This window comes from Haliaeetus albicilla, chromosome 9, assembly GCF_947461875.1.
Source record: "Haliaeetus albicilla chromosome 9, bHalAlb1.1, whole genome shotgun sequence".
Lineage (NCBI taxonomy): Eukaryota > Metazoa > Chordata > Aves > Accipitriformes > Accipitridae > Haliaeetus > Haliaeetus albicilla.
In genome coordinates this window covers 29,825,427-29,839,658 of record NC_091491.1, presented here as the reverse complement: position 1 = coordinate 29,839,658, position 14,232 = coordinate 29,825,427, and the positions used below count along the sequence as shown (strand labels likewise).

The following is a 14,232-nucleotide window of genomic DNA, read 5'->3' as shown; positions in this document are numbered from 1 at the left end:
GAATGTGAAGGGGTCAGCCTCCAAGTTCGTTTGTCAGTGATATTGACACCTGTACAGGTGTCATGGGCTAGCTGAGGCTTCATTCTGCACAAAAGCTTTTTGAAACTTTTGAGGAGTGAACCGTCACATGAAGAAAAGATAGCTTAGGGCCATTTGTTTAAATTCTGTCATACATTTGTAAGGTATGAAATATAACAGTTTGCAGAACTTAATTATTTTCTTCTAAAGACTAAAACATAGAAAAACTAAATAAACCAGTATTACAGTAAAATATTTTCAAGTTTTGTATCTAAAGTCATTGCTTTAAAGTCACTGCATTAAATTCTTAACTTTTTCTCTTCTGTTGAATCCATTAGTGTTGAATATAAACCTTTTGCAAACTTTGAGCATTAATTATTTAATATCATATATGCGTATAATAAACTTGCAGTTTTAATGGAGTTGGAAAGCTAATGTTAGCTAAGGCTGGTACTTCCATATGCAAGTTGCTGACTCAGGATCTGGAATTCCTGTGATGTGTATTTGGCTAAGCTGAGTGGACTCTGTCATGTCTGTTGTATGTAACAAACTGATTTAAATCCAAGCAAGTCTCCTTTTTTGTTACCCATTTATGCAAAGTTGGGGATAAAATCTGTGAGCAGTACTTTGCAGATAATGACTTGCTCTGTGGTTACTTTTTTTTTTTCTTTCATTGCTGTTAGCAGCAGAATAAAAATGTTGTGTGAAACTAATCCTATATTGTGGTCATTACTGTAGCCTAATTAAATTTCAGTCCCTTGAGGTGACTGTCAACACTATTTTGGTTTGACCTCTGTCCTTCATGACATTGCTGATTACATGTGCTCCTTAAAATCATGCTTTGACTTGGCTTTCTGAAGCCTTTGGTTCCATTTTTTCTTCTATTATGAGCTTCAACTCTTTTAAAAGGTCACAACATTTCATAGGGGATAAAGCTCAGTTGTAGTGGGAAAGATCTCTCAAATAAACAGATCTTAGGTAATTTTCCCGTAGAAACCAGAGGCAGACAAAACAGCTCAAAAGGCAGTGGTTCGTAGTCCTTAAATCAATCCTTAAGGTGCTTGTTCAGAACCAGCATGGTTTTCAGTGTTTACAAGATAAAGAAAAAAAGATATAATTTTGAAGGTATTTGAATGTAGAGCCCAGATGTCGGCCCTGCTGCTCAGAGACAGACATGGGAAAGAGGAAAGCATCCTAGGAAATGCAAATGGAGGCGTAATTTTATTAGAATCTGCAGAATTACTGTTATTTTGTGCTCTCATTTCTTCCATGATGCTTAAATATTGGAGTTTTAGAAGCTACCTAAGTAAAAATATAGTCACTTCATAGTTGTGAGACAATTCACAGAAGTGACAGTAGTCTTGCTTTGTGCCTTTCAGTCGGTCATAGCAGTGAGGAGCTAGTCTGATCCTGAGTTGGCAGAATGTTACACCAGGAAATGTTGTGGCCTTCTAACCAGACAGAAGCAGAGCAGCCGTTTCCCCCTGAGAATCACCGAACAGATCTCCGACTTCTGCTAAGCATGTGCCAGGGTAGCTGCTCTCTTCACAGTCCCCTGCCAGCAGCTTCCCCCAGGACATTAATATGGCCTGCATCTTATCAGAGGCTGGTTGTCATTTAGAGCACATTCATTTCAGCCCAAACCTCAATCAGCCAAATAAAGTGCTCATGTGGGCTGTCTGTGTCTAATGAGTTCAAGCTTGTGCTGGTGTCACCGGTGTGCTCGTGGCAGTATGACTCCTGTGCTCCCTTTGAGCTCTGTAGAGGTCCTGGTGCAGGAAGTCAGTGGCCAATGTGCTTGGAATCAGTCTGTGCGGCTGTGTCTTCAATTTCCCCTCCCTTTGAACATGAGCAAGTCAACAGCAATGCATCCCATTATTTTTAGTAGATTTACTAACTTTCTGGTACTTTCTTAGAATGCAAATTAATGATTTTTGCATGATTGCCATATTTTTAATTCCATGTAGATAATTTATGAAATTAACCCAAGCAAGTGTGCTTTGACATGAAAGACACTGGTTGAATGTTTATAGGGAGGGGTTTGGGGTGGTTTTTTCCCCTCTCTGAGTTTTGGGGCAGCTGCATAAAACTAATGAATTAAAACCAGAAGAATGTGTAGGATGGTCTGTGTCAAAGTGCAGATAAGGTAGTTCCTGCTTTGTGTCATGGCAGAATGTGCCTTAAAAAGCTTCATCTTTTCAGAGAGGGAAGTAATCCTCAAGGGAGAACATACATCACCTGTAAACCTCCTGTGATGGAGTGATGGTTTACTTAGCTTAAGAATCCCAGATGACCAAAGTCTGTCTGCTGTGATTTCTTAAAGTTATTGATGAAGAGTTAGGCACTGATGTCCAGGTTCTAAAATGGATCCTTACAAAGTTCAGCACATTTGTCACTGACTAAGAGAAGCCTATCACTTAAGGTTGACATTGAAAAACAATGATAAACTGCTACATGAGTAATGACATATTTAATGCCTGTTAATCTTACCCTAGACCTATGCCTCTTGTACTCGAGGGTCATTCTGATGTTGTCTGCCAAGTTTACTCTTTTCCTAAAATTTCCTTAATGATGCAAGGATCAAAACATCTAAATGGATGCTATTTTCTTTTTAGTACTGGTTGCTTATGAGGGTACCTATTAATCAAAATTTAAATAAGTACTTATCATGGAGAGGTTACTATTTGTATAAATGCAAACTTTTAAACTGACCAATGTATGTATTTGTTTTGAACTAGTATAGAACTGTGGTGTGTAATATTCACATTTCCAAAAGCTGGAGAAGTCAGTGTCGTGTATATTGCACATTGTTAATGTTGTAGCGAACTCCACTTTGCTTCTAATTTGGAAGTCTATATAAAAACAAAAGGGAAGGAAATCTTTTCAGCTAGTGAATGATAACAAACTAAGAAAAAAATAATAGAACAACCTGTTTTTCTTCAGAGCATGATGACTTAAACTTCATTTTTGATAGCCAGAAACTTATTATGATCTAAAACTTTCTCATCACCATTTCATTTTCTGACATCATATTTTAGAGAGTCTTTCACCTAAATAGTCCTGACAGCACATTATTTTATTATCTAGCTAACTGCTGAGTATGCTTTATTTTGGGTCGAAAACCAACATATACCAGTTATTTCTTATGTTAAAGTCTCTTTACAGTTTTATAGCCTTAAGGTTACAGTAGACCTTACATAAGTAATTGACCTTTATAGCTGTATATGTCCTTTCTGCATAAGAAAAAGTTAACTTTTTTTTTTACATCACTGGATGAATCATTGGGTAATATTTCTGGTTTGCCTCTATACTTTTCACTATTTCCACCTAAAATAATGAGCTTCATCATGTTCTGATTCATTCTAGCTTAACAGTTTTGATTTTTTAAATTAAATCTTTCTGTGTCCATAAGTCTGATTCAAGATGTCAGTCTGTTTTATGAGGTTGCCTTGTCATTTGCTACTAAGCTCCTTCTAGCTGTCCAGTAAGCAGGACAGCTAAATTCTGTTGAAAGATTGAGTTATTAGAACAGTTTTAATTAAAAATCTAAGATAGAGACAGAGGACTGAGAGGTGCCCTCTCCTACCTTGCTATTGCAGACACTGTGACTCTCATAAACTTGCAGCTTAATACAGGTTAATAGTAATTTGTACATTAAGCTAACCTTAATGACAATATAGAAACGTATACAGGTTGTGACTTCACATCACGATTTGGTAATACTTAGTTTCTTTTCTGTAGACCGGCGAGACTGATGTGTAATAGCCCATAGAAACATATCTTGTATAAAGTCAGTAGTCTACGTAGTTGTCAGTTTTGCTTCAGCCCCATACCTCAGTTCTCATATGCTCTGTCAGAGACAGGAAGATTTCGTGCTTGCCAGCCTGAGGAGCCCTAGGGACAGCTCCAAGAAATACAGTCAGTTTCTGTTCTATTTAACTGAGGAGGGGGAAATGAGTTGCCGAAGCCAATTCATTAAGCTGCAGAGGTCTTGCTTGTGAATCTGAAGCAGCTACAGATCAAGACATTGATTGTTTAGTAAGCTACAATTTCATCAGCGCAATGCACAATTCCTGTTTCTGGTGCTAAAAAGCATTGTTAGTAATGCTAAAATAACGTTCCGATGCTCAATACCTTGTAAAAATAGCTGAAGTGTTTTCAGACAAGCTCTCATCTACTACTGCCTGGTTATCTTAAGTCTGAAATAAAGGTGATACTGTTTTGTACAGGCAGCTGATAGCTTTGCTCAGCTATGATATGCAGGGATTAATAATTACTTGCAACAAAAGTGACTTCAGTGATGACAGCTCTGATTTGTATTTTTTTTTCCTGTCTAAAATGACTTCTTAAGACTAAGATTTTATTATGTTTCTACAGCAGGCTAAATATACAATCTGGAGGTGATATTTTCATGTTTTAGAGGTAGATTTACCTACAACAGGGAAAAGAAAAAATGTACACTATATATGTGTCTCTGTAGGAAACAGGCTCCTTGACGTTTTCTCCTGGCTTTTCAAGCAGGTCACCAGCAGGCAATTGTTGATGAACTCATATCCATGAAATTGATATGTTGACTTACCCTTGGATGTTTTAATAGTGAAATTAAAATAGTATGTTTAGTGCCTTGTCTTGTTCTAAGGTTTAAAATAAATATTCCTGGAGGACGCTGAAATACTATCTTCTCTATTTAATAATGAAAGCATCTCACCTGATGCACTTGGATGGTTAGAGTGTGTCACTGTCCTTCTCATTGTCTTTCTGAAACTGATAACTGGAGTACAGATATTCTGGAGGTTGCTCAGATTAAAATACCTTTTATCTCAAGATGGCAAAGGGATTTAAGGCAAGTAGAAAAGTTGTCAGTAACTCTGGTGAATGTAATAGTGGATGTCTAGCTTTAAATATCTGAGCGGGGAAGCCTGACTTATAAATGTATTTACAACATTTTTGTTATCATAATTATCCCATTCCAGTGAGTATGCTTTGAAGTCAAAATTTATAGAAAGAATGAAATTAAACTGGCTGCAAATTCAAATCTCATTATAGATTGCGCTACATATACGAAACATTTTCTAAAAAATAAAGAAAAGCTACTACGATGTAGCATCAGTTAGCATCTTCGTTCAGTCTAACTACTAGTAACTAAAGAGTATGCAAGCTATTTTCTGCAAACTTGCATTTTAAAGGCTGTATATTTTTAATGATTCATGGATTTACTACATGAACTATTATAAATTCCATTTAAACTTTTTAGGGTTCTGCAGCGCTTTTATTACACTAATGAGCTAATTGTTTAAGAATCATTCACATGATTCATCCCCCTGCTCAGCCTTTTTTAAAAAACTTTTAGCTGCTGAAACTCTTGACAAACCAATATTTATAGCAGTTTGACAGCAGGATGAGGAAAAGCGTTTGTCTTTGTAGCAGCTTAAAGAAAGGCCTTTCCAGCACCCAGCCATGCAGTTACAATCTTGACCTCTTTCTTATGCTGGGAACATACATGCAGCACCTCCCATGTGTTTTCTTGACCCTTTGACTGTCCATTCACTTCCCATCTGTTTTGCAACCTTAAAGGAACAGAGGGGGCCCTCTACTTATAAATCTGTCTTTGCAGCTGATAAATGATATTCTCTCTCCTTAAGGGCAGCCTGGGTGGTTTTGCCTTCTCCCCCCCCCGCCCAAAAAAAAGAAAAAACTTTAGCTTTCCTCTTGGCCTCGTCCGGAAGAAAATATGGTATGTGAACAAGGGGAAACTGGCAAAAAATGTGATGGGTAGTTTCAAAGGATTTTCTAAAATTCAGCAGGACATGACCTTGCAATGATCAGTAAATTATAGTAGCTGTTAGGCTGTGGTTGTGTGAGACATGAGAAAGCATGTTGATGCAGGTCTTGTAACTGTGGGTGGAAAGTCTGCTTTCTGGGGCATTATTTGGAGTGGCTGTGAGCGTGCTGCCTCATATTATTTCAACAAGAAGTAAAGCTTTTCCATGGCCCTTAGAAAATCCAGGAATGTGGTACAAAAGGCTGAACTCCAAAGAGGTGATCCCCCCCCACCCCCCTTCTCCACCTGACTGTTCACTGGGGGTCATATAAAGCTATGGGGTTTGTGTCTTAGGTAGCCCGAAGCTTAAATTTTACTTTCAGTAGGAAACTGTGGATCAACATTTCCAGTTTTTAATGGTGTGCTTCTGGGCATTCTGATGAAATCTGACTACAGACTGGGCTTTCCTTTTTACTAGAGGAAAGATGATGCATTTGCAGCAGTAAATTCAACATTTCTGCCTCTATGGTTAATTAACCAGAACATAGAAGTAGCACAGCAAGCAGTGAGAATGTTTATAGGCAAAGAAAGGATTAAGAAAGGAAGGAAGAAAAAAAAAAAAAAAGAGAGGACTAAAGTCTAAGCACAATCCAGAGCAAAAGGTGTAACAACCCTGAGCTTTCAAGTATCAAAGCCATGTAAACATTAGTTGGAGGTAGAAATCACTTTAATGTAGAACAGGAGGATTTATAATGAGGTATTAACACATTTTTATCATGGTTGTTTCATGCTATAAGTTTCATCAAAGTTCAAAATAAAGATGGATCTGTGTCCAGAAAGATTTTTACAATTTTTCTTGATGCTTCAACTGAAATTTGATGTCATATGGGCAAACTCGTAAACAGGTGAAGGGAAAGCTTTCTGATTTGTCTAAAACATTAATGCAGTTTTCTCCCTGTTGTGGCACAGACAGACATTAACATCTTTAAAATTCTGTGCTAAAACCATTGGGGTTTTTATAGGTAAGTATGTATGATTTGAATGTCTCAAAATTCATTTATCTTCAGAAGCATAAGCAAGACAGGTTTTGTGGGCAGAGGACACATCTTTTATTAAGCCAATTAATGCAGTTGGAAAATACCTAGAAAACTTTTTCTTGCTACTTAGAGCATGGTTGAAATAAATCAGTAATGTACTTTGCTTTTGTAATTTGTGTTTAATATTATTTTGAGATTATTTGCCCTTACGTCAGGAGATTTGTTTGATAACTTTAGCTATTTCATTTTAGCAGTGATTCCCCAGCTTCTGCACTGTTAATTAGTAGGTCAGCTCAGCTACCTGAGGCAGCAATCAGCAAGCAAAGCACTCCTTGTAAGACTGAATATTTCAGGGGTTTCCCTTCTGCCCAGCTTATGATATTTGTAAAACCAAACTTTATCTGTGGCTGCATCTTTCTGTGTTCGAAATGTATCCAAATGCTCATTACTGATCAATTAGTCTGGTTTTGAGCCTTTTAGATTTAGGATCACAGGATTAATGAAAAGAAAATGAGTAGGTAGCAATATCATTTCATATGCAGATAAGGAGAGACTGAGCATGAATGAGCATCTCAAGACGTCTGAATAAAGAATTTCCTCATTCTGTCAGTGAAATTTTATGGGATATGGAGGGAGGATTATGGGAATATTCATGACCAGATCAAGAGGCATAATGAGTTGATGTATGAACCAGCTTATCTTTTAGGTAAACACAGGGTAAATGGGAAGTAGAATAGCCATTCATTGCCCCTAGGCCTGTGAATTTTACTATTCTAAAGATGGAAACAAGGGTTTAGTTACAGTAAGTCTTCACTGATTTCATTTGATTTTTCATCACTATTTAGCTGATGCTGGAAGAACTATGCATTTGTAACTTCAGGTCTGCATTAAACTTCCAAAGACCATGCTGTCTTTCTAGAATCCAGTTTAAGCAATAGTATATATTTAAAATTCTGCAGTACCGTATAATAAGAGTATAGTATTTCAACAGCCTTCTGTGATATTGGAGCATTGTATAACAGTGCTGGGGTAGTTCAGCCTGTTAGAAAAATAATTTGCTAGCAAGCTGAATGCTTTTAATCTGTGGCTTACTTGTACATTTTAAAACACAGTATCACAAAACCTAGAAAGAGCAACAGGTCATCTTTGTCTATCCCTTAATTTACTTATATATTAAGTATTCTTACCTGAAACTCAAATGATGTTCTGGGTTTGGCACATTAATAAATGTTCCTCAAAACAAAATGTACTATAATTTACAAGTGTAAGTCACTTGTATTTTGATCTAGGTGTCAATCAAAACCCTGCAAATGTGGGTACACAGCTTGTGCATGTCACAGAGGAGAGAACTTCCCCAAATAAAGATGGGTAACATCTGACTCTTGAATTGTAACAATTAATTGTTGTTCCAAATGCAATGTCACATGGTGCTGTTGAAACTATGGGCAGTTATCCCAGAATTGCAGACCCTGCACTTGCACTCATTAGAAGAGTTCTGCCTGAGCATTGATATTTACTGGTTTATTAAGATTAGTGTTGTGTAAATACGTAACTCTGCCATTAGCCTATTCAAAAAGTAAACCAATTAGCAGACTGCTTCTCTATGCTACAGAATGGACTTGTGGGAAAATGTTATAAGTTGGCTGGGGTCTGCTGCTGCAAAAGGCTTTACTATTGCTAAGAATACAGGGCATAGCATGAATAATTGCAGCTATTTGGCAGTCATTGTAACTGTTCTTTTTTAAGAATAGGCAGCATGTTTTTTCAAAATATTAAATTACATCAAGACCTCATAATTATTACAGTTAAGCAATCATTTCAATTCAGTCTAAGTATAAAAACTAATAAAGTGCTCATAATATGGAGTCAATTTTAGTATGTCTGTTCTCTGAGCAAACACAGCTGATTCAGTATATTCTGGTGGAATACATATTTGCTATCCTGTTATTTTAATATGCCCTAATCAGAGAATTAAAATCGATTTTTGTTGGCACAAACCTTTTTTTAAGAATGAAATAATAATTATAGATTTTTGCTGATGCGATTAATTTTCAGGACTGGAATATTTCATTAGCAAGAGGTTGAGGAGGGAAAGTATTTGCATTTAATACAGCTAAATCTGCCTGCTTTCACTGAGTCTAATGGCTTGATCAATATACAGAACATACTTAGGGAAAGCATGTAGCAATTAAAAAAAAAATCCATATCAAAAATAAAGCTATTGAAAGCACGACATGAAGAGATCTTCTGGGTCGTGAGATCTAATCTCCAGTTATCACTGGCAACTGCTGCTCAATTTGGAGAGTGAGGTCCAGGATTAATAATTTCCAAAAGTATGTCAACTCTGTCCAAGATAATAGGACATTATTTCAAAGGCTAATTTTGTAAACATACACAGAGCATCAGTATTGGAAGCCGAGCTAAGTAGTTGCCTAAATAAATGCCATAGAATTAATGTTTTCATTACACAAAGAGGTTTATATACTGACATGCAAACAATACATATTCTTTTTTTATTTAAAAAGATAGTAATGAAAACGCTTTGAATGTGCTTAGTAAGGAGAAGTGATCATGGCACTACCTATTTTTTCATTGGCAGCTCTGAAAGATTCTCTGCTGAACTGAATTGAGGGTTGGGGTTTTTTTGCTTGTAAAAATCAGGTACTGCTGTTTCTTAACTTCCAAGATACAGCTTTTGCCCTCACACTGACTGTAATCTTAATTTAATATCCATGTACTTTAAAAAAACAAAATCAGCTGAAATTCAAGAAAGTTCTTTGGTGTTCTCTTTAGGACCCAGAGTGTGATTCAGCCTCACTGTACTTACAGTATAGTATAGTGTTTGTAGATAAGCACCATTGGGGAAGGGGGCACTGAAGTGTTGAAAATATAAGTGGCTTGCCCTTCGTCACCTAAGAATTGCATGATAAAGATGTAAGTTTGAGAGTTCTTCATCCTCATGCAGGATGTTTTCCATATTTTATTTCAAATACTAACTAAAATTCTCTGCTTCTCTTAGAACAGGACTACAGGGGTTTGTTGAGATTTTATTATTGTTATTATCATTTTTATTAGAGTTACTCTAAAATGGATTTCATAACTGTCAGTGGGATTGTCACTTTGTTACTGAATGAAACTTTTAGTTCCCTTAGGTACTTTCTTAGAGCATTCTCTTTGGAGGTTATTTGGGGTTTTTTTCTCCACTCATGCTTATGTATCCCATTTAAGGCTGATTGTTTTATTTTTCTTCCTGGTTTGCTGCTATTTCAGCTCAGCAAAGCAAGTTTATAACATGGTATTGCTAAAGAGAAGAAAACATTAATAAAAAATGTAAAAAAAAAAAAAAGTCAAACCTTATATGTCATACAAGGGAACATACAGCTTTAATCCAATAGTATTTTTAGCTTGAAAAAAGAAATTTTTGTCCATGTTTATGCTCATCTAACTTATTTTTGTCTGTCCTACTGCTGTCCCCTGTTCCTTCATATTCTGAAGTGTGTGTTTCTTGTGGCTATAATCATACACAGAAGGAGCTTCAAATGAGGAAGTGGTGAGAGAAAGGCAGGAAATCTTGCAGGCTTTGGATTCCAGCTATGTTCTAAGAAGTCTTGCTTCATAAGCAATTGAATAAATCAAATAAGTTATACCATGACAAGTGTTGTATGGAATTGAGAAAAGAGTGGAAAAATGCTTAAACCCCTGAATTTTTTTCCAATCAATGTTGCCTTTTCATTTTCAGTAACTATTTGTAGTTGTATTCAAGTCGTGTTTTTGTAGAGAAATAAACTCCCAGCTTTAGTATTTATATAAAATAAGATTCTGCCCACATCCATCTGGTTACTATTGAAATGCAAGGAAATAAAGTGCAAGTTTTAAACATTCTTAACATTGTGCATGCCCTTTTGAATAGGTGTCTTGAATAGTGACATTTGGTTCCCTGAAATTCTCCCTGCTGAAAGGGCACTAGCTTTCAACTCTTTTTAGAATGATTAGTAGTGTTTGTGACACTTGCTGTGGAGAATGAGGATATTTGGTTAAAAGAGAAAGGGATTAGTGGGAATTATTTAAAAGATAACAACTCCCTATATATAACAGGTGTACAGTAGTTCTGCTGTGCATGATCTAATGGAAATTTCAGGTTTTTGAAATACAACATTTCTAGTATTGGATTGCTTTGATAAATTTTTGAATTATTAAATTAGCATAATAATCATAAAATATGTTTGTAGAAGTTCTTCAAATGGGACAGGGTTTCATCTGATGTAGAAAAGTGTTCTAAATCTTAGTAATTAAGAAAATAAATGCATAGGGTAATATTGATGACAGCATTAGTTTTTGTTCATGTTTGCAGGTTTGTTTTTTTGGTTTGGGTTGTTTTTTTTTCCTTTCTGGGCATGTCCTCAATTAAGTAGTAGGTATTTGAACGCTGATGTTCTCAATTCCTCCAGAAAAAGTTCGGGAAATCCAGGAAAAACTTGAAGCCTTCATAGAAGCCCTCCATCAGGAAAAGTAGACTGTTCAAGCAGGTAATCATGTTTAGATAATAAAAAGATTGCTACGATTTTCTCATTGTTCAGTACAAAATTATTATCCATCTATTTTAGATGCACATGTTTTCATACAGACTTTGTGAAAATTCCTTTTTGTTTTATTCCAGTACCTGGCTACTGCTGCTTCTTGCTTCTAATCTGCAGAACTATAGTTTCAGCTTTTATGCCACAAGCAGATATGAAACTTAGTAGAAATACAATTACTGGCTAGTTATTCAGATATTGTGAAACACTGTAGGCTATCTGATTACTCTTCGTTCATTATTTTTATCTGTGTTAAGAGAAAGAAGGCATAACTAACTGGAATCGAAATCAAGAGAACACTTTTCTTGTCTATAAAAGCACTTTGGTTTGTTTTTTGTTGGTTTTTTTTTTTCCTTAAAGGCACTGTGTATTGTTAGCAAAAATATTTGCATGCAGGTAATTTTCAAATTTATTTCTTCTATATTAATTCTCAAAAACATAAGCCTAAGTGCTGTCATATATATGCACACATTTTAAAATAATCTCCTTTTTGTTTCAACAGCAACTTATACAAGAATGCAGCCTTTTCCAGGATACATTGCACAAAGAAGACTGAATAGAAATGGCTTTTGTGTCCCATTCTCTTTCTTATCTTTTGGGGAGCATCCTGAAATGTTGGAGAAAGAAAATAATGTCTCATGGGATTGAGAAGTTCAGTTAAAATCCACCTGCTCTTTTAATTTTTGAAGCGACATGGACGTGACAGAAGAATCTGACTTGTGTGTCAATGAGATAGCTTGGGAGCTTGCTGAAGTTGTACATTTAAGGTGGCTTTTTTTTCCTTTCAGGAAAAAAGCTCTTATTTTTGTCATCTGTCTTGTATGGTAGAGCTGGATCAGATTCATGAAATTATTTTATCTGTTATCATTCTCTTGCCTGCAAATGATCCTGGGAGTTTGACATAAAGTTTTAGTATTTGTATGTACATTAAAATGCCCTTCTAAGTAATGCCATCTATATTTGTTATGCTCTGTGTTGAAGCATTCTCTGATCACTGTGGTACAGATTTAAATGCATGCTATTGAGCTCTTGAGAGGAAGTTGTGGATTTTGTTAAACTCTTAAACTCTTGAGAGACATCATCCAAGCAATTCTTGTAGTGCTTTCAAGTGAAAGTACAGACCGCTGTTCACTGACACCTTAAAAGGTTTGGCTCAGGAAATAATGTCAACAGCTGCTCCTTTTACCCATTCTTTCCTAATATATGTTGTTACTATTGAATCATAGCCGATAACATTTCATTTCTGGGATTGCACAGACTCTGATTTCCTTGTTAGCTCCTCCCTTCACCATAGGTACAAAGTAACCTGATTGAGTATGCGTGAAATGTAGAAAGATACTCTGTACAATTCCAACTTGTCCACCCTCCTTAACTAAAAAAGGAAAAACTTAATTAATTTCATTTTTCTAACAGCTACTGTAAGACCAAAATTGCTTTTATAAGTGTTATGCACAAGGTCCTTCCACACCCGCTTGATTTCTATCATTCAGTATAGTAAAAATAGTAAGTAGTCTTTCTTTTACTGCCTTTCAGTTTTGCCATAGAAATGTCACTTCTGACAAATTTAAGCATGATATAGGCTCTGTATCATAGGTGCCTGGTGATTAATCACCACCATATTTTTCTGCCCACACTTTGCCACAAATGATCTGGATACACTTCTGAATATTTCTGTGGAAGAAGATGTGTTAGGCCTGAAACAGTTTGTTTTGCAGTTTTCTGATTATGTACTTTGAAAAATTTATTCTTCCATTTTGAAAAGGCTATTGATTTTGATGCGTGGCAATTAAGAGAGGAATCTGAACATTTTCCAACAGACACTGTTTCTGTTTGCTCTCAGAGGAAACAATACAAAATTTGGTAAGATGTTCCCCAAATGTTCAGAAAAAATATTTAGTCAAGTGGACAAAAAGTGGAGTTATTCATAAAACGGTGTTGAGAGGTTAAATATTTCAAGGTGATCTAACTGAATGTTTTGGGATTTTCTCTTTAAAATTACTTCCTGAAAATGAGTGTTTGAGAATGGAAAAATGAAAAAATGGCTTATATCATCATCATCATTCTCTGAAGATAACTTCAGAAATGTAAGCTTGCACAATTCTGAAGGCAGAGTCCTTAGGTTGTATAGCAAGTGAAATATGTCTATATTTCTGTTAAATTCCTCTTTGTAAAAAACCAAACACCCCCCCAAAAAAAACCCAACATAAACCAACATTTTTGCATTTACCTAGAGATCACTGTTTGAAACTTCTGCGTAATGTAAATGTTGCCAAATGTCGCATCCAGTGGCCCAGTGTTCATCTCTTTCAGTGTGATGTTCCTATAGTTTTAGTTCTAACTTCTCTGTGCTGCTCATCTAAGACTTAGCATGTTGTATTCCATGAAAACTAGGTATTTATTGAATAAAAATGTAACTGAAGGAATAATAAAATGTGGGTTTTGAAGGCAGTGCTATTGCACCTAATTCAGAAGTCACTTTGGCCTTCTTTTTCTCATTTGTTTAAATTGTGAAAAAGTATACTGTTAATGATATTAAAATGTCTGATTCAGAAGTGCTGTGTCAGCACCAAGTCACTGTACCAAGTGTTATCTTTTACTATATAAATTAATTATTACCTTACTGTTTGCATAATACATTTAGACAAAGATGTCTTATGAAAAATCATTATGTTGAGAGTTTATCTCTCTGCAAGTTTAGATAATGAACTGATATTCAAAGTATAAATGAAGCCTGGTTATGGAGTGTTAGTTTCAGGTGCATTTAAAATAAACATGCTTACTGGGACAATGGATTTGAGAATTATAGAGTAGTCAGCTTACCAACCCATGAATTCGAGAATAT

The 14,232-nt window shown here is 35.7% G+C and overlaps 1 protein-coding gene across 4 annotated transcripts in view; it reads left to right on the top strand.

Moving 5' to 3' along the window:
• Positions 1–13,960, top strand: part of OPA1 (OPA1 mitochondrial dynamin like GTPase) — a 59,960-nt gene extending 46,000 nt beyond the window's left edge. For all 4 annotated transcript variants that reach the window (XM_069792383.1, XM_069792381.1, XM_069792382.1 and 1 more), the window contains 2 exons: positions 11,265–11,342; positions 11,893–13,960. In XM_069792383.1, the coding sequence (XP_069648484.1) occupies positions 11,265–11,329 (65 nt within the window). In that variant the 3' untranslated portion in view covers positions 11,330–11,342; positions 11,893–13,960. The remainder of the gene's footprint in view (positions 1–11,264; positions 11,343–11,892) is intronic.
• Positions 13,961–14,232: the final 272 nt, after the last annotated feature.